The 23536-nt window shown below is 44.0% G+C and overlaps 1 protein-coding gene across 3 annotated transcripts; it reads right to left on the bottom strand.

Annotated features, from left to right (window-relative positions):
* Positions 1-214: 214 nt before the first annotated feature.
* Positions 215-15916, bottom strand: PYROXD1 (pyridine nucleotide-disulphide oxidoreductase domain 1). Of its 3 annotated transcripts, none has more exons than XM_028745945.2 (12): positions 15724-15916; positions 15078-15158; positions 13940-14059; positions 12615-12743; positions 11805-11878; positions 10101-10261; positions 8591-8691; positions 7066-7204; positions 5913-6025; positions 3919-4041; positions 2351-2488; positions 215-1224 (listed from the first exon to the last, which is right to left on the bottom strand). In XM_028745945.2, the coding sequence occupies exons 1-12, from the start codon at positions 15811-15813 to the stop codon at positions 976-978; spliced, it is 1518 nt and encodes a 505-aa protein (XP_028601778.2). In that variant the 5' UTR covers positions 15814-15916; the 3' UTR covers positions 215-975. The 3 variants fall into 3 exon arrangements, with proteins under 3 accessions (XP_028601778.2, XP_077791411.1, XP_028601779.2); XM_077935285.1 differs by having other exon boundaries at positions 10089-10261; positions 15724-15915; XM_028745946.2 differs by lacking the exon at positions 15724-15916 and adding an exon at positions 15524-15535 and having other exon boundaries at positions 10089-10261.
* Between the last annotated feature and the right edge of the window lie 7620 nt (positions 15917-23536).

Genomic DNA, 23536 nt, shown 5'->3' with positions numbered 1-23536 from the left:
TTTTGGCCACAGTGAGCTGAATGGACCTTGGGCTGTTTCCAGAGGCAGCTATATTGTAAAACCTGGTGACATACTGTAATAGAGGCAAAGTGCATAGTGGGAACCTAATTACTTCCAACAAAGTAGAACAGTTACTCTTTTTAAAATGACCTTCATTGGGTAGCTTCTTCTCCCAAGCAAAGTTACTTGACCGAACCAGAACACTACAGTGCAATTCAAGTTATGGAAAGATTTTAATTTTTTCAAAATAAAAATACATTTTAAATTGTCATCCCAGCATTACCCAAGTCCTGAAATTTCATTTTGAAAGCTGACGAATCAACAGGTTCTCTCACTTACCATTTACATGTCCTGGGACTCTACTGAGCAGACCCTGAGGAACCCTCCTCACAGACCTATGTTTAGTTCTGTATCACTGGCTGCAGTATTCCAGTATTCATGCTTGCCAGGGGGTGGGGATAGAAGCAAATAGATAGTCACAATCTATCCAAAGTTCCAGCACTTCCAAACCATTTTTTTTTGGGGGGGGGGGGGGGCGGGAGAGAAATAAGCACTTCTGTTTTTTAAAAATTATTTCAAAATGCTTAAACTTTGGCTAAATTATGCCTATAATTTTCAAACTGCAAATAATTGAATCTCTTATTTTACATCTGTTTATGTAAACTGCTTTTGCATGATGCAAGTAAAATACAAAACATTCAATATGTAAGTCCCGCTGAACCTTATATTGCACAAGAGGTGGCTTAACCTTATCCGGTTGAACTTTACAATGCCTCATCTTAAGTCTGTACTAGATAATACACTTCCCCACAGTTCAGTGCTTGAATGTTGGTAGACCGTGTTTAGCAGCAAAACCTGAAAATACCCACAACCAAAAGGAAATTACAATCATCTATCCTTATATGTGTAGTCTGCCTAGGGGAACCTTATCTCTTTTTATTTCTAAAAAAAGTAGTCACAGACACTTTTTTATGTTCAGTCAAAGTAATCCTCTATGTCTATCCTTGGATCCAAAAGATCTTCCCCATAGCGTGACAGATCCATTTGGTTGAGAATCAGGTTTTCAAAGGTTTCTTCTAGGTCTGTTTCTCCAATCAATACTGCTCCCAGCATGCGCCCATTCTGCATCACGACTTTGACGTACTCCTGCCCTTTAGTGCACCTGAGCATCAGTTCATGGTCTGAGCCCAACCCTTGCACGTTGTACTTTCCCAGCAGCACCACCTGGGGGAATGGGGAAAAAAATAAGTTGTAGTCTTGAGAGTCCAAGTAGTGCAGAAGAGAGCCCTCTGCCTTAATCTAGTTACTCTAGTACTGATTTGCTTTGGGTCTGCCTTGAGAGTAGCCTCTACATCTTTTACAAAGGAAGCTCCATGTGGTGAAATTAGGTTTTAGCTACATAAATGTACTCTTGAGATTTGCTATCATGAGGACTGGAGTTGTGCATATTTCCCAAGTGAGACAGTGATACAGCACCCACAAATCATGGCCTACCTATGGAAATCTAAACCTACTGCTATTGAAGATTAGGCGATATTAGTAGGGCAATTTACAAGCATACCTGCAGTAAATAATTGCAGTGATTTTGGAAATGGAAGAATCTGGATTACAGTGTTTTGAGGCAAGCTGTATGAAGACACTTCAAGGGTAATAACTCGTAGAGACTACTCTGCATTTATAAATTCCTAAACATGGTAAGTTCTGTGCTAACCAGACACTGCTGCTTATGGATGGATTTCCTTGAGCTAAGTTACTCATTTTGTAGGATCATATACTGTACTGACAGAAAGCAGTCTCTGGACATCTTGCAGACCAGTATTTTACTCTGAAACAGCGTGTGCTACATGGCGCTGTGGGTTAAACCACAGAGCCTAGGACTTGCGGATCAGAAGGTCGGTGGTTCGAATCGCCGCGATGGGGTGAGCTCCCGTTGCTCGGTCCCAGCTCCTGCCAACCTAGCAGTTCAAAAGCACGTCAAAGTGCAAGTAGATAAATAGGTACCGCTCTGGTGGGAAGGTAAACGGCATTTCCGTGTGCTGCTCTGGTTCGCCAGAAGTGGCTTAGTCATGCTGGCCACATGACCCGGAAGCTGTATACCGGCTCCCTCGGCCAATAAAGCAAGATGAGCGCTGCAACCCCAGAGTCGGTCACTACTGAACCTAATGGTCAGGGGTCCCTTTACCTTTACATGCTGGGGGGGGGGGGGGGAGGAAGCCAGTTAGTGTGCTGCTCATCAGTGCAGAGAGAAAGCTAGGCGTGGTAGCTTTCTGCAGAATTAAAATGGAATCCCTTGCAATCAAGGCATTCCAAAACAGTGAATCACTGCAGTCGTTTATACACAGTTCATTACCTTGTAATTGAAAAACTTTGTCACATGAGCAAAGAGTTCGAAGCAAAAGTCCATGTCTGTAGGTTCCCCTAAAGTATCCGCAGCCATACATTTTGCAGCATACCATCCCATTTGCCTAGCCTGGGTCCAAAGCCTCATCTGAAAAAAAGAAGGATATGGGAATCAATGAACCGAGATTGCAAGCGAGCGTTTTAGAACAATGAGCATGTTTTCCTGGAGCCCAATCTCAAGTGCTCAGCTTATCAGAGAGCTACTATAAAGTATGGCCCTTGCTAAAAACATGGGAAGCATTGATAGTTACCCTTATATGTGGGATCCACAAAATAATAATAATAATAATAAATCACTGGCTGAAGTGATCCTGTTTGTCATGCCTTTCCCAGGATATTCAAATAAATAATCATCCTATTCCTCTTCACTTCCAATTTTCCAGCCTCAAGGACACATGGAAGATGAATGAAGATTGTAGATTGGCAGACAAAAGGAGTTGGCAGACAAAAGGATTGGCTGGAAAAGGAGTTTCTGCAGGTGGCTGTAGAAGCAGCTACAACAAATCGCTGCTACAGTCCCCTGGAGACTTCTAGCAGATCGGGATACTTTATTTAGTATAATAATAATAATAATAATAAATGTTTATTTATATCCCGCCCTCCCCAGCTGAAGCCGGGCTCAGGGCGGCGAACAACAATAAAATAGTACAATATTCTAAAATCATTTCATTATAAAATTAATTCAAATCAAATTAATGGCAACCATTGGGCTAGAGTTCTGTGAAGATTGCCAAAGGAGGGAGTCAGGCTGTGCCCTGGCCAAAGGCCTGGTGGAACAGCTCTGTCTTGCAGGCCCTGCGGAAAGATGTCAAGTCCTGAGGGCCCTAGTCTCTTGTGACAGAGCGTTCCACCAGATTGGAGCCACATCCGAGAAAGCCCTGGCTCTGGTCGAGGCCAGCCTAACCTCTCTGTGGCCTGGGACCTTCAAGATGTTTTTGTTTGAAGACCGTAAGTTCCTCTGTGGGACATACCAGGAGAGGCGGTCCCGTAGGTACGAGGGTCCTAGGCCGTATAGGGCTTTAAAGGTTAAAACCAGCACCTTAAACCTGATCCTGTACTCCACCGGGAGCCAGTGCAGCTGGTATAGCACCGGGTGAATGTGATCTCGCAGCGAGGACCCCGTAAGGAGTCTCGCCGTGGCATTCTGCACCCGCTGGAGTTTCTGGGTCAGTCTCAAGGGCAGCCCCATGTAGAGCGAGTTACAATAATCCAGTCTGGAGGTGACCGTCACGTGGATCACAGTGGCTAGGGCGAGAGAGGTAAGGCATCCTCTGCAAACTGGGGCCAAGTCCTTTGGCCAGCTGTGGATCTGATACTTAAGTTTGATACTTAAGGCAGGTGTGCATTCCCTTCTGTTCTGTCATTTAACTGTACTGCCAGATGTACAATGTGTTTAGGACAACGTGAACAAGGAGAAAGCCCTGTCTAATTATATACCGGTAATACACTGATGGGATTAAATTACCATGAGGAAATCTCGTTAAACCTACACAGGGATCACCATCTACATTGCCTTACCTGCTGCCAAACTGGACTAGGCTCCCATGACATAGTGCAGATGTCCCCGGCCGCGTAGATATCTGGTAGAGAAGTGTGCATGTATTTGTCCACTGTCAGACCCCCATCTCCACCTAGAACAAACTAAACATTTAAGAGGTAAATGCAGATTTCTGCCAGAAGGTGGGTGGGTGGAAGACATAACTTTGCTGGTCTTAATAAGATCTGAGGTTGGGGGCTTGTATGTGTCTTTTAAGGGTGTTGCTATGAAGAAGCCACACCCTTTGGCCCATCCCAATTTAGCTATCGGCATCCCAGTCCTTAGAGCTGCCGCGCTTGGAAAGATCTCAAGTCTCTGGCCGCACATCCTCTCCAGTCATGGACTCTTGAGACAAAGATTAAGTGTAAGGTATTGGTTGTGTTTAGAATAGATTTATGAAAGATTTAGAGAATTTATTGATTAGAATACTTGTATGTGATTGTATGGGGGAAATACGGAACAACAGATACAATTTTGCTTCAAATGTATATAGGAAGTGCAGTGTAAGCGATGGAAGTCAATCAATGAAATTTTATTATTGAGATATTTGTAGAATAAATTTGGAAGAAATTCTTCCAATTTTTCTTCTTTTTCTCCTTATTTTTTCTTTTTTTCTTTTCTTCCTTTTTTCTTTTTTTTAATATATGTGTGCTTATCTGAAATATCTATGTATGCATGTATTTGCAGTATTTTCTTTGTATTTTGTAATAATTATGTTAAATAAATTTATTTTTAAAAAGGACTCTTAACTGCCCCAAATATTCAGACTGCAGTTTAACAAACAAGAGGCAGGGCTTACTAGCGCCCACACTGCAGGAAGGACACAGTGTCTAAAGGTGGTGCTACGAGCAAAGATTTCCCCAACGCAGACTCCCAGAATGAGGGGTTTGTTAAGTTCCACATGCTGCCCTCTGGGTCTCAGTTGGCAGAGCACGAGACTCTTAATCTCAGGGTTGTGGCTTCAAGCTCTACATTAGGCAAAAGAGTCCTGTATTGCATGGGGTTGGACTAGATGACCCTTGGTCCCTGCCAACTCTACAATCTATGATCCCACAGGACTCTAATCAAGCCAGAGCCCTCACCAGCCCTATTTCATACCCTTCTTGAGTGTTCTGGCCTGGCTGGAATGTGTCCTTCAACTCTGATAATGCCTAGCTTGCCAGAATGGGGGCTACAAATGGGGTGTGCAAGTGTGCAGAGAATCTAACCTATGGTAAAGGATAAAGATACCCCGGACCATTAGGTCTAGTCATGACCGACTCTGGGGTTGGGGGCGCTCATCTCGCTCTATTGGCCGAGAGAGCTGGTGTACAGCTTCCAGATCATGTGGCGAGCATGACTAAGCCACCTCTGGTGAACCAGGGCAGCGCACGGAAACGCCGTTTACCTTCCTGCCGGAGCGGTACCTATTTATCTACTTGCACTTTGATGTGCTTTTGAACTGCTAGGTTGGCAGGAGCAGGGACTGAGCAATGGGAGCTCACCCTGTTGCGGGGATTTGAACTGCCGACCTTCTGATCGGCAAGTCATAGGCTCAGTGGTTTAACCCACAGCGCCACCCGCGTCCCTTAACCTATGGTACAAAAGTAAAGAGGTTTTTTCTGTTGCTCAACCCAATTCTGGCATGTGGCCCTCGGACGACTTCCCAGAAGGGAATGTGGCCCTTGGGTATGGAAAGATTCCCCTGTTACACTAATACTACATACTAGGAAATGGGTGCTATTAATGGAGCTAAAAGGAAAACACAGCAAGCCATGATTATGGGGATCCTCTTAAGCTGCATAACATTTTGTTCATTCGGTTCAAATTAAGGTACCCATAAACTGCATACTGCACAGCTCAATATCTCAGGGGACTTACCCACCCCAAATTTCAAATTAATAGTATTCATATTAATGGGTTGTCCCTTTTTTTGTTGTATCCTTAAAAGCCTTGTATAGAAAAACAATTTCATATTCTCAATGTTAATCCTTACGTTATTGCCGTCAAGGAATGGCTGGACATTTGGAACAACTCCGGTCGCACTGACAATGAAGTCGCAGCCATATATCTTCCCGCTGGTCAACTCAACATACACCGGCCACCTCTCTGGAAGAATGGAAGTTCAGGCATGTGAACACACAGAGACCAGATTATGTGGATTAGGCACAGAATCAGAAGTTTCCAGGTGTTAAGATTCAATTTGTTCCTCCACTAGGATTGCCCTGGATTGCAAGCAGGGGGAGCTATCTTCTAGTGGCCCCCTAGAGCCTCCTTAAGATGATATACCACATTTTTCGCCCTATAGGATGCACTTCCCCCCCTCCAAAAATGAAGGGGAAATGTGTGTGCATCCTATGAGGCGAATGCAGGCTTCAGGAAGCTATCCGCAAGGCTTGCGGGCAGTAGCCTGCAGCCCGAAGCATGGGGCACTTCGGAGAGCGACAGTTGGACACCAGGGATGAGGAACCTCTTTCACCCTGAGGGCCATGCACCTGCCAGGTGGGGCCAAGCACAAATGGGAGAGGAGTTTGTAAGCCATGCTTTCATTCTGCAAATAAGACCCTGAGCTGTCCTGCACTCTACACACACACACACACACACACACACACACACACACACACACACATATATTATTAAATATATATATATTATCTCAAGGAAGATAGATAGATGATAGATACAATTAAATTAAATTTTCTGTTTTACAATTTAAAATATTCATTTTACATCCTTAAGATATCAGTGACCTTCCTTCTTCTCTTTCCGTGGTTCATTTTACATATCATAAATCCCTGCATAATTTACAAAAAACTATACCAGTCAGTGTTCCATTATTGAATCCATCAAAACTTATTTACACTGTTGAATTTATCTTGCTGCTGCCAGCGTTTTCAGCTGTACACAATTATTTTCCATATATTCAATAAACGTTTTCCAATCTTCTCTAAACATATGTTATTCATGTTCTCTTATTCTATATGTTAAGTCTGTGAGTTGTGCATATTTTGTCAACTTGAGTTGCCATTTTTCTTTGGTTGGGGCCTCGCTCGTTTTCCATTTCTGGGCTAATGAAACACGGGCCGCAGTAGTTGCATACATTTTTTTTTTTAAAAAAAGTCTTGCACTCTTCTTGACACACTGTTTACCTTCATCCATTTCTGCATTCCTCTCATCTGGCTGAACTCTGGGGAAAGCCAGAGACACCTTCTCTGACTGCTGGAACTCTTCCCGGAGATAGATCTTCTTCACTTCGCAAAGGCTTTCAATGTGAACTTTGTGGGACAGCTGAAAGATAACAAATAATTCCATTTGATAACACCATTCCTACTCAAGTTATGTGCGACTCCTACAGTGTGAGCCTTAACAAACTCATTTGTTTTGTGCCAAATTTTATTAACGTTTTTGATGCTCTACTTTCTGGTCAATTCAGCTTGCTGCAAACTTTCAAGTGATTTTTATGGTGTGATCTGGCACGGTATTAGTTACAAGCTTCTATTCTGAAAACTTCCTTGGCGTATTGCAGGGGCCTGCAACCTTTAAGACAAAAAGAGCCACTTGGACCCGTTTCTGAAGAAAAAAAAAACTGGGAGCCGCAAAACTCGTCATTATAAAAATAACTTTTTTGTCACTTTTTTATTATTTCTTTGTTTGACCCCTCAGAATTACTCCTCCTCATAGAAATAAACGTTAAATTAACAAGTTACCTTTTTTTGTGTGTGTGTTCTTCACTCCCCTTCAAAACAGTGACCAGCGTACATGCCCCCTTTCAATGCAGTGACCAGCGTACATGCCCCTTACAATGTAGCGGGCGGGCGGGAAGGTGATGTCGGGACGGTGCGTGACTAACGCATGCACCGCCCCCATGCGACGTCACAGCCAGTACAGTGCCCGCCACAGTGGGGAGTGTCGGGGCGCACAATGCGCCTCCTCCCCTCGCTAGTATCCGCCCCGGAGCCGCGGCAAAGGTGTAAAAGAGCCACATGTGGCTCCGGAGCCACGGGTTGCAGACCCCTGGCGTATTGGATTTAAAAGTTGTCTTCTTAATGTTGGTAATTACCCACTATGTAGGAAAACTCCCTCATGAGGGCTATGCCCTAAAAGTCACTCTGCAAATCCCTAAGAAAGTACTAAATAAGTAAGAGGTCTGGATAAACTTCTCTGTGGCTCCTGTCCAAAAATGTATCTCCGTTGAGTCCTGGTTGATCGTGCCTCTAAATCAAGGAGGGAGCCTAGGAAGCAGACTCCCCTCTTCAGACATAATTGCCCAAGGTACAGAAAGCCAGCAGGAATGAAGCAGTAGGGCCAGGGTCTCACTGCCTCCCAGTCACGATTGCTTTTTAAAATATATAGTTTTATTAATTTCCAATATATAACAATTACAAAAAAGAGGCAAAATCTAGTTCATCTTGCCAAAGTCCAATCTGTGATTTTGGTAGTTGCCATTCTTCAGAGTTATCAGTAAAGTATTTTATTTTACCTTTATAACAAAGGTCAGATTGCCCTTCTTTAAAATGGGTAAGAAGCCCATACTTGGGGTACATTCTGCATGTTGACTTGTAATGTATCTCATTTCTGTAAACACCCTCGGCCAGAAGGGCTTTATATTAAGCTCCTGATTGTTAATGGGGCACAGGGGAACACCCAAAGTGAGCTTAGGAGAAGCAGCCATACCTCTTTTGCTCCCTTAAGACATAAGCCTTCGTGCCAGTCAGGGCCTAAGGCGCTGCCGATTTCCCCAGGGTTTGCTGCAGCACTTTGTACTATCTCACTTCCTGGGGGACAAGGAGGAAAGAGATAAGAACATATGCTATAGAGCAAGTACAGGCAGCCTATATATTTTCTGGGTACAAAGACAATACAGCCTCTCTTCAGCCAGGCAGGGTTAATAATAATAATAATAATAATAATAATAATAATAATAATAATAATTTTATGTATATGCCACCCATCTGACTGGGTTGCCCCAGATGAGGTCTTTACAAGGTCCTTCTTCTGTACAAGGTCCTTCTGTACCTCTTTTTTTTAAAAAATATATTTTTATTAGCAATTTCAGCATAATGAATTACCAAACCATATAATCACATACATTATTTCCCCCCTTTCCTTCCATCTGTTCCTCCCCCACACCAGAGACTTCCCTCAGCTCCTCTCTCTGATTTCTCAGCACATTTTATTCTCTGCATGTTATAAAATTGTACGTATCCTTACATTATCTTTCTAACATGACAAGGAGTCCAGTTCATTTTGTTGTCTTTTTAGATAATTTGTAAAAAGCTCCCATTCTTCCTTAAAGTCACAGTTGTCCTTGTCCTGCAATTTATATGTCAATTTAGCTAACTCTGCATAGCTCATCAATTTTTCTTGCCATTGTTCTTTCGTTGGGATTGCCTCATTCTTCCATCCTTGTGCTATCAAGACTCTTGCCGCTGTTGTATCGTACATAATTTTTTTGTTTTCCTTGGCAGGTCTTGTCCTACAATCCCAGGTCCTTTTTACTTCTTATTTAGTCATGCTGGCCACATGACCTGGAAAGCTGTCTGTGGACAAACGCCGGCTCCCTCAGCCTAAAAGCGAGATGAGCGCTGCAACCCCATACAGTGGAGCCCCGCAAGACGAATGCCGTGCAAGACAAAAAACTCGCTAGATGAAAGGGTTTTCCGTTTTTTGAGTCGTTCCGCAAGACGAATTTCCCTATGGGCTTGCTTCGCAAGACAAAACGTCTTGCGAGTTCTTGCGAGTTTGTTTCCTTTTTCTTAAAGCCGCTAAGCCATTAATAGCCGCTAAGCCACTAAGCCGCTAATAGCCGCTAAGCCGCTAATAGCCACTAAGCCGCTAATAGCCGTGCTTCACAAGACGAAAAAACCGCAAGACGAAGAGACTAGCGGAACGGATTAATTTCGTCTTGCGAGGCACCACTGTAGTCGCCTCTGACTGGACTTAACCGTCCAGGGTCCTTTACCTTCACTTATTATGAGTGCAACCCAACTTCCCACCCTGTTCTTGCGGCAGCTATTCTCACTACACAAACTCAGCCACAACGCAACCTCATGTCTTACAGTTTGCAAATATTTGAAGTGTGCAGGGTTGGGCCGATGCAACGGTTTTCATACAATATAAGCCAATATACACGCAAGAGCCATTTTATAATGCCTGAGTAGCTCTACAGTACCGGGTACTCCACCTGCCGTCGTATATTTTGTTCTTTTACAAGCCATCGGAGGCTCCGGTTTCACGGCACTCAGCTTTGGGATCAGGAACTCAGCCGCTCCTGCATCAAAGAAAGTATTCCCAATCGCTTTGTCTTTGATGGCCCAGATGACTTCGCAACCTTCGATTTCGTACCTAAAAAGAATCACGGCAAGAAAAATTGATGGACTATGCAGAACTGGCAAAACTGACATACAAGCTACGGGACAAGGATAACTGTGACTTTAAAGATGAATGGGAACCCTTTACAAAGTATCTGAAGACGCAACAAAGCGAACTGGACTCCTTGGCTGGTTTTGAATAAACATTCATAAACTTTTTATTGATCATAATCAGCTAAATAGTTTGAGGATTTATACAACTGTGTAACATGCAGAAAACAGCATTTTTAGAGAAATCAAAGACTGGAACTGAGGGAAGTCGGGGGTGGGGGTGGGTGGGTTCTGTGGGGATAAGGAGGGGAGGGAGGTGGGGAATAAGGATGATATGTTTCTGGATAATATGTTTTAATTTTGAATAAAAAGTTATTTTTTTAAAAAAAGAGTTTTTTATTATTTTTAAGCTATTTTGTTTCTGGTGTGTTACTGTAATTAAGGTGGGGTTTTTTTAAAAAAGAAAAGAGTTAAAAAGCAACCTGGTTTACATGTCACTATGTTTCACATGAACAAGCAGTGGCTAGTGCTCCTGAAATCACAGGTATTTTGCTCCTCCTCCACTGCTGCTACGTTGCTGGGAAATAAGTCAAGGCCTGGCCTGATGTGTCATCCAAACCTGGCCTCCCAATTTATTTCTCTCCAAACGAACTATAAAATTCTAAGCCAAGAGAAACCCTGGCTTCCTCTTTTGGTTTGTTTTCATAGAATCATAGAGTTGGAATAGACCACAAGGGCCATCGAGTCCAACCCCCTGCCAAGCAGGAAACACCATCAGAGCACTCCTGACATATGGTTGTCAAGCCTCTGCTTAAAGACCTCCAAAGAAGGAGACTCCACCACACTCCTTGGCAGCAAATTCCACTGTCAAACAGCTCTTACTGTCAGGAAGTTCTTCCTAATGTTTAGGTGGAATCTTCTTTCTTGTAGTTTGGATCCATTGCTCCGTGTCTGCTTCTCTGGAGCAGCAGAAAACAACCTTTCTCCCTCCTCTATTTGACATCCTTTTTATATATTTGAACATGGCTATCATATCACCCCTTAACCTCCTCTTCTCCAGGCTAAACATGCCCAGCTCCCTTAGCCTTTTGGAGAGGGACAAGCCGGTGTTTGGACAATTAAAAAAACACCCCAAAGACCATGGCTTGTTTCTTTGCAGGAACAGGCATGGAGCAAAGTGGCCATGATTTCAGCACTGCTACTTCACATTAAATCATAGTTCATTTTAACTACGGTTTAATATGATGTGCAAACCTGGCAAATTTAAAAAAAAATGTTAAGTTCTCACACTGCATTCAGCGTTCCAAAAAGGCAAGGATGTACAATAGATCTATAGCTAAGATAGTAGTAGTAGTAGTAGTAGTAGTAGTAGTAGTAGTAGTAGTAATAATAACAGCAATCTATTATTTATACCCTACCCATCTGGCTTTGTTTCCCCAGCCACTCTGGGCGGCTCCCAGCAGAATAATAAAAATAATAAAGCTCTTAGCTTCACTTATTTTTCAAAAGAAGGAAGATTAACGTACACTAATTCCAGGGCAATGCCACCATTTCCCACAATGGTTATTCTTTTTGCTCTTGCCAGATGTTTCTGAAATTCCTGCACTTGACAGAGACAGACAAAGAGATCATTTTAGTAAAGTAAGAAGCTGCCATCTATTGAGTGATTCAATTGGCCTGTCAAGCTCAGGATCATCAACCTTGACTGGGAGTGACTCTCCAGGGTTATGAACAACAGCCTCTTCTGGTCCCACAGGAGTTGCCAGGAACTGAACCCAGGATATATTACATACAAAATAGATGCTCTACCATTGAACTATGGCCCTTCCTCTGTTATTGCAACGGAGCTGACCCCATAACAAACCAAATTTAATCACCAGTTAAAACAAAGAGGGAGGGGCACCACTCAGCTCCCTATTTGGGGGCAATATAGTTCTCTGCTGTTAAAGTCTGAGCTCCCTTCCACTCTCCTGCAAGAGTATATAGCTGAATAAAAGCAGTGCTATCTATCTATCTATCTATCTATCTTGGCTACAAGTATGTGCAAAATCTTCTTTTCTCTCTCTTGTGGTTGTCTTTCTTTCCACATTTTACATTTCCAATATTTCTGTCCCATTAAGCAATGCTGCAGAACTCCCCTGCTTAGAAACACCTGTCAGAGATGTTCCCTTTTGACTTTTTAGAAGCTAGTGAAAACCCTCTCTCTTTTTCTGTGTTCTGGGAGAGTGACCCTGGCACACTTTTTGTGTTGCATGGTTATTTCTGGCTTAGACCTCACCAAATTTATAAATCTATGTCTGCGTCAGAGACTGCTGAAAGCACACAAACAGCATTACCGCTGCGCTGTCTGTATCGCGGATTCCCAACACGAAGGGGTTTCTTTCAGTAATCAGCTTTGGCCTTGCTCCAGCACACAGACAAAGTTTTTCATAGATGTACTCCTGACCGTCTTCGGTGATTATTTTCTGCAACCATGTTATAAAATGGAAAAGAAAGAAGAGAAGGACATCTTTGAAGGGTCCAGTACAGCATGCCATTGATCCTTTTTTTAAAAAAAACCATAGACTCATAGAATTGTACAGTTGGAAGGACCCAAGTTTCCCCATCCTCATTCTACATTAATCTCAGAGTCATGGGTTCGAACCCCAGGTTGAGCAAAAGATTCCCGCATTGCAGGAGGTTGAACTAGAAGACCCTTGTGGTCCCTTGCAACTCTACAGTTCTATGATGGGGCGGTTTCACATTGAAACAAGGAAGAACTGCCCCTGTCCTGTGCAGATCGGCTTCAATGCTTGAAGCAACAGAAGCATTTGCACACAGGAGAATGGAATGAGAGAAGCTAGGAGAAAAGAACCTGAAGCAAATTTCCCACATGTTCTCCAAAGAGCTCCAGGAAGAACAGCGAGAACTTCCTGCCTGCGATACATTGCACCATTCCCCCTCTTGTAGTTCACCAGCAATCCCTCCAAAGCTACTTCTTCAGTAGGAAGTCTGCAAGCTAGCCGGCTTCCAATGCAGCTGGATGAGCAAGCACTTAAGATTCCAGCTGTGAATTCACACAGAGGAACACAAATAGGAAAGCCTTCCTCTGGGTGGCAGTGTAGGACGTTCTGCAAATCTTCTCCAAAGCACTCGACTATGCTCCTGGCACCTAAGAGCTGGTTTGATGCAATAAAATGGATCCCCTCCTCTCACTCAGACATCACTTGGGTATTAAAATTAAACAAGCGCTGTCTGGCGTATGAACTGCTTTGTCAATATCTGCTCCTGACGACAGCAGCTTCTCACACCACATCAAAGACCTGCCCTGGAAACCCCACCCTCAACTTCCTGGCCTGGGGCGGGGGTGGGCCTTGCCCCAGTGTGCATGCATTAGTTTCTGCCACAACCATCTTAATGTCTGCATGAAAAGTCAGCTCCCGTCTCATCTTTATAGGTTGTAAACCAGTGCATGTGTAAGTCCCACTGACAGGGCTATGTCCTAGTAGATTAGAATCACCTGACTCCACCGGTGCAGGAATATCTGGAGGTGACCGTGTTGGTCACCTAGTCTACAACAAGAGACTTGATTTTTCATATCAAGACATCTCCGCTCTCATCCTGGAAAGGGAAAGCCATTTCTAATTCTAGATAAAGACAAAAGGATGAAGGGTCCTCTTACATGTTCTTCACTCTTCAGCTGTTTCACTCCAGACTGAATAACCTTAATGTTAGGGTAGCGTTTTTCTAAGATGCTGCTTGCTTGTTCTTCAACATCAAATTCTTCTAAAGTCCTGGAAACCTGTCAAAAACAAACAAACAAAAATATCCTTCAGATGCAAGTCAACTTCCTAAGCAAAATCTACTGATGCACAAATGCACCAAAGAACCCCTCGGGTTCTTGCCAACCCTGAAGGCAACCTTCATAGATGACACTCCCTCAGGTCTGGTTCGAAAACACACACCCCTACCCAATAGCTGGACCGGCAGCTGCAACTGCAGTGGGATGCTGCTACTAATTACATGTTAACTGGGGAAATTCAGGCTTTCCCAGTCCTAGATATTTGCAGGGACCTGCAAACAGCAGCAATAGCTGCAATGGAGAACACACACAAAAACATCCTCAAAGCCAATCTCATCCAGCATCCTGTTATCCCAGGGACCCACCTGCTCTTAATGGGAAGCCTGCAAGCAGGACGAAGTGCAACAATGCTCTCCTCACCTGTGGTTCCCAACAACAGTTTTTCAGAAGCACACTGCCTCCGACAATGGAAAGAGAACATAGCCACCATGGCTAGTGGCCAATGATAACTTTGTTCTCCATGGGTTTGCCTTTGAAAGTTGTCCAAGTTGGTGGCCACTGGAACATCCAATGGGAGCAAATTTCCTACAGCTCATCTATGTGCCATGCAAAGAAGTACTTTCTTTGAATGGCCCTAAATCCTAGTATTAATAGTGGGGACTACTACAGGAAAAATGGGCCTGCAGTGGCCATTGAAACAGGGTTGCAACAGCAGAGTAGATTACGGTGGTACCTCGGGTTAAGTACTTAATTCGTTCCGGAGGTCTGTTCTTAACCTGAAACTGTTCTTAACCTGAAGCACCACTTTAGCTAATGGGGCCTCCCGCTGCTGCTGCGCCACCAGAGCACGATTTCTGTTCTCATCCTGAAGCAAAGTTCTTAACCTGAGGTACTATTTCTGGGTTAGCAGAGTCTGTAACCTGAAGCATATGTAACCTGAAGTGTATGTAACCCAAGGTACCACTGTACTTCACCTTACCCCAAATCCCCAAGAAGCAGTTATTAGTTCTCGTCTCACCTGCTTGAAGTTCGTTACTGCTTTTATAAGAGGAGATGCTGTGACTAATAAAATATCATCAGAAGGAAACTCTGTAGCCAGCTGTTCAAAGGGGTAGAAAATATTAGAAGTTATTTTTAAAACGAGCAACTCACACCTACATTTTTCCAAACAGACGATTATTGAAATTCATCTACCCCCCCCTCCCCCAAATAACTGGTATTAGCATCCTACGTCTGAAACAGAGGTCCTATTTAGACACAGTGGGAAGTTTTTTGCTTTCTTACTGTTCAAGGAAAAAGCCTATGTTAAATCATGCTGTGCCATTAATTGGAACATGGCAGATCTTGTCCTAGGGACGGGGAATGGGTAGACTAATGCTTAATCAAAGTTACACTAAAATGCTTGCTTTCTGCGTTGTTGCTTTTAATGGGGAACCGTGGGAAGCCACCTCGGAAGCTACGCACCGCATACCCATCTTCTCATTATACGTCTATGAAACAACCAGGAAGTTTCTGTAGGGAAAGGGCGTTGAAGGGAAACGGCCAGAGGGCGCATGCGCAGAGACGAAAGGACGGTACTTCAGCCGCTCAGCAAACGCCGCTCCAGCGGGCGCATGCGCAGAGACCGCGAATATAGTTTCTGAGGCGCAGGGACTGTACGTTACCCGCTCAGCGCACGTCACTCCGGCAATGCCACCTCCCACCACAACGAAGCGGCTCCGCGGGGCAGCGAGCTGGGGCGACTGGGCTGCCATAGCCGCGTCTCGGGCCTGCGAGGCTCCGGCCTCCTCCTCGTCTGGGCGACTCTTCACCTGCTTCGTTGGTGTAGCCTGGCTACGGGTCCCCGCGAGGCTCCTAAAGATTCCGTTTGGCGTTTTCCATTTGAGGAGGCGTGACCAGAAGAACAGATCCAACTCTCCGCTGCCCCCTATGGGCCATGCGTTTATATTACAACTAAAGGAGCGCAGAAGATTTTTGGCTGTAAGGGAAGATTTAAGGAAAACAAACCCCCACAATAGCTGGACCGACAGCTGCAACTGCAGTGGGATGCTGCTACATGTTAACTGGGGAAATTCAAGATTTCCGAATCCTATATATTTACAGGGACCTGCAAACAGCAGCAATAGCTGCAACGGAGAACACACACAAAAACATCCTTAAAGTCAAATCTCATCCAGCATCCTGTTATCCCAGCCAAAGGGAGATTTAAGGGACTGGATTTATTTATTGACTTTGGAAGCCGAGCTTTGCATTGGATAGATTATACAAAAATTGTCGCCAAGAGGAAAGGGTGGTTCTGAGCATAGGCTGAGTGCTGCAGATTTTATTTTTATCTTGCAATAGATTTCTCACCTTTTTCTCCCAAGGAGATCAAAGTGGTGCTGGTGGTTCTCATTTAATCCCCCACAACAACCCCGGGTTAGGCTGAGAGGCAGTGATGGTCCCAATGTCACTCAGTGAGTTTCATGACTGAGTGGGGATTGGAACCCTGATTTCCCAAGGTCCTAGTCTGGCACTTTAACCACTACACTACACTGCTGTAGATGACTTTGAAGGGGTATCAGATGAATTCAGGATTCTTCTGTTGCATGATGGCAAAATGTGCCAGAATCCTAAAGGGATGTATGTATGATGTATGGAGGGGTGGTCTTGAGCTCCAGGGCAGGAAATTTAAAATCTCTCTACAGTGGTACCTCTGGATGCAAACAGGATCTGTTCCGGAGCCCCGTTTGCATCCTGAAGCAAACACAACCTACGTCTGCGCCTGCGCAGGTCATGATTCACCGCTTCTGTGCATGCACATTTTGAGTGTTTGCGCATGCGCAAGCGTCGAAACCCGGAAGTAACGCACTCCATTACTTCTGGTTTGCCGCGGAGCGCAACCCAAAAATATTCATCCCGAAGCTACTTCAACCCAAGGTATGACTGTATAAGGACAGGCACACCTTTGTTCTGGGTCCTCCTCCTTTCCCGCGTGTGAGGGGAGCACCCTGTTGCAACAGTTCAATAAAGATCAGGCTTACGAGCTGCTTTGCTTCTCAATATTCTCTGGTTGGCCTCTGTTATTTTCTCCTGCCAATAGGGAACCCATGTAAGGACTTTGTACGGGCTCTTGGATACCCCAGAAGGGAAAAAGGGGAGATTTTATTCACAACAGGCCTTTCCTTTTTGCTGAGGTTTTTCCTGTTTGCCTTTCCTTTTGCTGAGGTTCACAAGGCATCTGATGAGATGAACCTTAGCAAATGCAGCCCAGAGTTCCTACCCCCACATTGCAGGGAAATAGATGTTAGAAAGACAGTGGCTTACATCAACCCTTCATTGTATATCAATTTGTTTTTTATCTCCTCGCTGCAGTTTCAGGGGGTAGATGGTCACATCCTATATTCATGATTTCCACATATCAAGAGAACAGGGAATATGGGAAAACAGTACAAATTATCAGACTCATCCTCAGGATATCTGGATTTAAAGGTGAATCTTCCTAGATCAGACTCTGCAAACCTGACACTCTAACCATTATGCAATTGGGCCCAAAGCTGCATGGAAGGCAGAAGATTGTCAGGGACAGCGTCTCTTATTTCCTTTAACAGGAGAAGCTGCACTTTGAAGAATGTTCCCCTTCATGTATCTTTTGGCAAGAGTAAAATATTTAGATATGTACAATGGCGTTTAGTGTTAGTTGGGAAAGAAAAATAGGTAAATAAAAAATATAATTCCCTGGATGCCAAGATCCAGGTTTGGTGAGAGAAACCCCGTAAAGATTTAAAACAACAAGACATGCATTATTCCAAACAGACCACAAGTCTCTAAAGAAAACTTGCCCAGTAGAGGCAGAAGTTTTTACTTTTCAGAGGTGGGCGAGTGGAAAACAATATCAGGAAATGAGTTATGGCCCTGGAAGCGACAGCTGTTAGTCATAAATGGCTTTTCCTTTGTTTTCTATTATTTAAAGAGCAAGTTTGCTTTCCAGGGCTGAATGCAATTTCCCAATCCAAGAAACTGCTAGACAGTTCAGCCATAAACTAAATATTACTCTTCTACACCTGCAGCCCCCGCTGCCAACACAAACGACCCGACCTGAATAATACAAGAAATTGGACAGGCACGCATTGTAAGAGATGAAATATACCTCTGAAGTTTTTCTCATCAACATAGGACAGTCAAAAGAAATTTCATTCAAGGGCAGATTGATGCATTTCAGTCCTCTGTCATAGTGAGTTGTTTGCGGTTCTGTCAAGTTTGGGCAAAAAGAGCCTAAGTCAGACCTCCTGGGACAAAGCTGTACAAGGTGGGCTTCGCTGAAAATGGACCCTTCAGACTTTTGCAAGGGCTGAATCTGGTCTGCAAATATGAAAGCCAAATGCACCTTTGTGCATAGAAAGGCAGACAAAAAATAAGTAGGCATTTTAGTCTGACAGCAGCAATCAGCCAAGTTTCTCTCTCTCGTCTTTTTCTTTTTTGCCATATGTTTCAGCAGTAGCTCTCTTCCATAGCAAACACACAAGTTCCAGATGTCTTCCTTGCCTCGCCTCTCCCCACACCTCATGAAAACTACTGCATAGGGGAAGTTTGCTGTGACAATAGAACAGTAATACTGATAATGGCCCATAGCCATTATACCTGAAGGAGCACCTCCACCCCCATCGTTCAGCCCGGTCCAGTGCCAAGGGCCTTCTGGCGGTTCCCTCACTGCAAGAAGTGAGGTTACAGGCAACCAGGCAGAGGGCCTTCTCGGTAGTGGCGCCCTTTCTGTGAAATGCCCTCTCATCAGATGTCAAAGAAATAAACAACTATCTGACTTTTAGAAGACACCTGAAAACAGCCCTGTTTAGGGGATTTTTTAACGTTTGATCTTTTATCGTGTTTTTAATGTTCTGTTGGGAACCACCCAGAGCGACTGGGGAAACCCAGCAAGATGGGCGGGGTATAAATATTAAGTTTATTATTATTATTATTATTATTATTAGTCTTCCAGCTCTGGTCTTCTCAGGACAGGCCATGTAAGTATTCCTAATGTAGTTCCTCTCCCCCACCCATTGATTCAGATACCAACAATTAAAAACAATGGGCTTTCTCACATACAGCCCTCTTCTCTCAGAAGGAAAGCAATGCCCAACCAGGTGAAAACAGAATAAATGAGGGAGGGAGGGAACTGCAGCCCAGTATAGGAAAAGAGGTGGTATGGGAACACCTAGCTACTTTAAATTAATTCAAATCTCCAGGGCCTGAAGAGCTGCACCCAAAGGTACTTACCTGAGCTTGCAGATGTAATCTCAGAGGCTCTGTTTATAATCTTTGAGAATTGTTGGAGAACAGGTGAGGTCTCTGCAGACTGGAGGCTACCAGCTGTTGTCCCCATCTTAAAAGGTGTGGGGACGGAGAAGACCCAGGCAGCTACCAACTAGTCAGCTTGACATCAGTAACCAGGAAAGGTCCTAGAACAGATAATTCATCGGTTGGTCTGTGAGCACTCAGAAAAGGATGCTGTGATTACTAAGACCCAGCATGGGTTTCTCAAAAACAAGTCATGCCAGACAAATTTCTTTTTTTTGATAGAGGTACAAGCTTGGTGGATCAGGGGGATGCTGTGGACATAGTGTATCTTGATTTCAGTAAGGCTTTTGACAAAGTCCCCCATGATATTCTTGTAGAGAAGCTGGTAAAATGTTGGTTGAAGAGGTAACTGTTAGGTGAATTTGTAACTGGTTGAATGGCCGAACCATTAGTACTCACTAATGGTTCCTCATCATGTGACTTGGACAAAGCAATTGAGGGGATGCTCATCAAATTTGCAGATGACACAAAACTGGGAGGGTTAGCTAATGTTTCAGAACACAGAACCAGGTTTCAAAATAACCGTAACAAATTAGAGAACTGGGCGCAAACTAAGAATAAACCTTCAGTTCTAAATTTAGCTATGTTGGGTTTGGGAAAACCCAACTCGCTTTCTTTCTGAATGCATGTACAGTGGTACCTCGGGTTACATACGCTTCAGGTTACATATGCTTCAGGTTACACACTCCGCTAATCCAGAAATAGTGCTTCAGGTTAAGAACTTTGCTTCAGGATAAGAACAGAAATTGGGCTCCGGCGGCAGCAGGAGGCCCCATTAGCTAAAGTGGTGCTTCAGGTTAAGAACAGTTTCAGGTTAAGTACGGACCTCTGGAACGAATTAAGTACTTAACCCGAGGTACCACTGTAGTACAAAATTTAAAAAGTTTCTCACTGCAATAAAACACAATTCAGTCTTGCGTTTGTAGGATGGATACAATTCATATTCCCAAAATGAATAAACAATGATCTGGCTTCGTTCTGCGCCCCCATGAAACTCTGAAAGTTGGGGGGGGGGTGCAAACAGCTTCTCCACTCCTCATTTAAGGTTCCCTGGTTCCCCATCCCTGGTCTTAAGTGCCCCAATTCGACCATCATTTTCAAGCATCCTGTGTTCTTTTAAGTGCTTTTTGCCCAATGAAGAATTCTGAAGAATCAGAAGCATTTCAGTATTGGGTGACATTTTCCTTGGTCCTACTAAACCGGGGCAGCAAACGTTGTTCCCTCCATGTGTTGCTGGACTCCAATGCCCATGAGCCACAGCCAGCATGGCCTATAATCCGGTGTGATGGTAGCTGTATTCCACATCAACTACCAAAGGGATTACCCACCTGTATGTTCCTTTTTTGTTCCTTTCTTGCCCGAAGAAGCAGCGCTGTTGTTGTTGTGGCGGCTGCCCATCTTCTCTCCAGTTCCTTAATTAATTCCCTGCCTGCTTCTGTGCAATCTCGAAACTGTCAGCGTTCAAAGGGAATCTCCCCCTGATATTTTTAAGCACGAAATCCCTGGCACCCCGGAGCGCCTTTGCCATTCTTGTTTGCAATTTCCTTTTTGTTTTTATCTGCTCCGCCACCGCCACCAATTCTCGGCCCTTTCACCGGAGACATTCCGAAGCAGAGATGACATCATCTATCATGTTGTGAGGAGGCAGCTCTTGACAGTTCTATTTTGCTGTTTGTTATCAAACTGCACCAATGTCACTTGGCATTACTTGTTTCTGTCTGGGGAAACTCAAATTGAATCTGCCAGCAAAATTTGCAATACATGGACTCGGTCATTGCTCTTTCCCAGGTGCTCATCTCCAGTTCCCAAGTGGGTGTTGTAGGTTGACCAACACTGCTATCTTCTGTATGCCTACTCAGAAGTAAGCAGGACTGAGTTCATTCAGACTTGCTGCCAAGCAGTGGCGTAGCGTGGGTTGTCAGCACCCGGGGCAAGGCAAGTAATTTGCGCCCCCTAACCCGTGGATTTGCCCTAACCCCAGATGTTGCGCCCGGTGCGGCCGGCCCCCCCTGCACCCCCCACGCTACGCCACTGCTGCCAAGTATGAATGTCTAGGATCGTGGCCTAAGCTGCAACAGATCAAAAGCAAAGAAGCTATGGTACAAATACACCAACATGTAGTTTCTGCCTTGAAAAATGTTTCCTTTCATAGGGAAGAAAAGCCCTTTTATTTATTCTGTTTTTAATAGCCATTCAATTGGATCTAGACTTATTTACACTTATTTTGCATAGAAGTGAATGGGCATTAAATAATGACCAACTTCTCCCACTGATTTCAGTGTAATGTAAGTTCAACGAAGGTTGCAATTCTAAGGACACATATTCGGGAGACAATGTCATAGGAACATAGAAAGTTGCCTACCAGAAGCGTTTTTCTTAGGGATTGTAGGACAAGACCTGCCAAGGAAAACAAAGAATTTATTCATGTATGCAACAACAGCGGCAAGAGTCTTAATAGCACAAGGATGGAAGAATGAGAAACCCCGACAAAAGAGCAATGGCAAGAAAAATTGATGAATTACACAGAACTGGCTAAACTGACATACAAACTACGAGATAAGGACAACTGTGAATGGGAACTTTTCACAAATTATTTAAAAAGACAACAAAATGAGTTGGACTCCTTGGCAGGTTTTGAATAAACATACACAAATTTAGCGATTGATAACATGGTAGATGGATAGGGTAAGGATTTGTACAAATTTATAACACGCAGAGAATAATATGTGCTGAGAAATCAGAGAGAGGAGCTGGGGAAGTCTCTGGGGGAGGGGAGGGAGAGTTTGGGGGGAAAGGGGAGAAAATAATGAATATGATATGTTTTGATGTGTTGTTATGTTGAAATTGTTAATAAAACCATTTATTAAAAAAAAGGAACATAGAAAGTTGCCTTATGTCTCCCGCTCGGACTACTACAATGCACTCTATGTGGGGCTACCTTTGAAGGTGGCTCGGAAAGTACAACTAATCCAGAATGCAGCAGCTGGACTGGTGACTGGGAGTCACCGCTGAGACGATATAACACCAGTCCTAAAGGATCTACATTGGCTCCCAGTATGTTTCTGAGCACAATTCAAAGTGTTGGTGCTGACCAATTCAGAGTAGGCCCACTGAAATCAATAAACCTAGGTTAATAGTCAGGGGCAGCCCATTTTGCCACCTGAGGGGAAACACTGAACTCCGTGATGGGGATTGCATTCCTTTTAGCCTTGGTACTTGTCTTCTCTGCCCCAGAAGTGGGGAAGACAAGCAGCAATGTCTTGCACTGGAATGTCTTTCTTTTGCTGAACTCTGTGGTGGTGGGGGGTGCGTCTGCAAGGCCTTGGTGATCGTCTTCACCCCAGGGGCGGAGAAGATGAACAGCAACACCACACACCACACCACAATACCTCCCTCTCACTGAAACTCACTGAGAGTGGGATGTTCCAGCCACAGTGGAAACAGTGGGGGTCTCTTGTGTTTCCACCGCCTGAGGCAGCTGCTTCACCCTGCCCAGTGCCATATTTACGTATAAGCTAAACAAGCTATAGCTTAGGGCCCCACTCTCTTGGGGACCCCCCAAAAAAATTAAAGGGGGGGGGAACTGGATGTACATTTCCAAAATATAAGATAAAAAACAAATAAAATACATATTTTGTTATGTTCAAATGGCTTTAGATACCTATTAGGTCCATAAATTACCATATAGCATATATTCAACACAAAAAAACAGACAATTTGCTGTTGACAAAGGACAGCTGGACATATAAAGGGCCCCACTATTTTCAGTAGCTTAGGGCCTCATCAAACCTAAATCCGGCCCTGACCCTGCCTCGTGGGTGGGTCTGCCCTTTTAGTCATAGTTTACTCTGCTGAGGACTAGCACTAGATACAACCCTAAGAAAGAAAACTTCTGTAATACTTAGGTGGCGATTTCTGGTTTCCAATTTTATGGGGTGTTGGGTTTTTTTAGTATAAATATACTTGTAAGTTGCTTTGAGTTTTAAAAATAAAACTGCGTTTATGAGTATTTTTTAAAAAAATAGAAATAAATCATGCCGTACCCAGCTGACATGCATTTTCAAGACAACAAGATCCTTCCCTTTAACTCGGCAGCAGTTTGGTTCCTAGGAACGTTAGTGGCCATCCCATTTGGGTACACTG

This window comes from Podarcis muralis, chromosome 10, assembly GCF_964188315.1.
Source record: "Podarcis muralis chromosome 10, rPodMur119.hap1.1, whole genome shotgun sequence".
Classification (NCBI taxonomy): Eukaryota; Metazoa; Chordata; class Lepidosauria; order Squamata; family Lacertidae; genus Podarcis; species Podarcis muralis.
The sequence above is the reverse complement of the archived record's forward strand: the minus strand, read 5'-3'. Positions and strand labels throughout refer to the sequence as shown.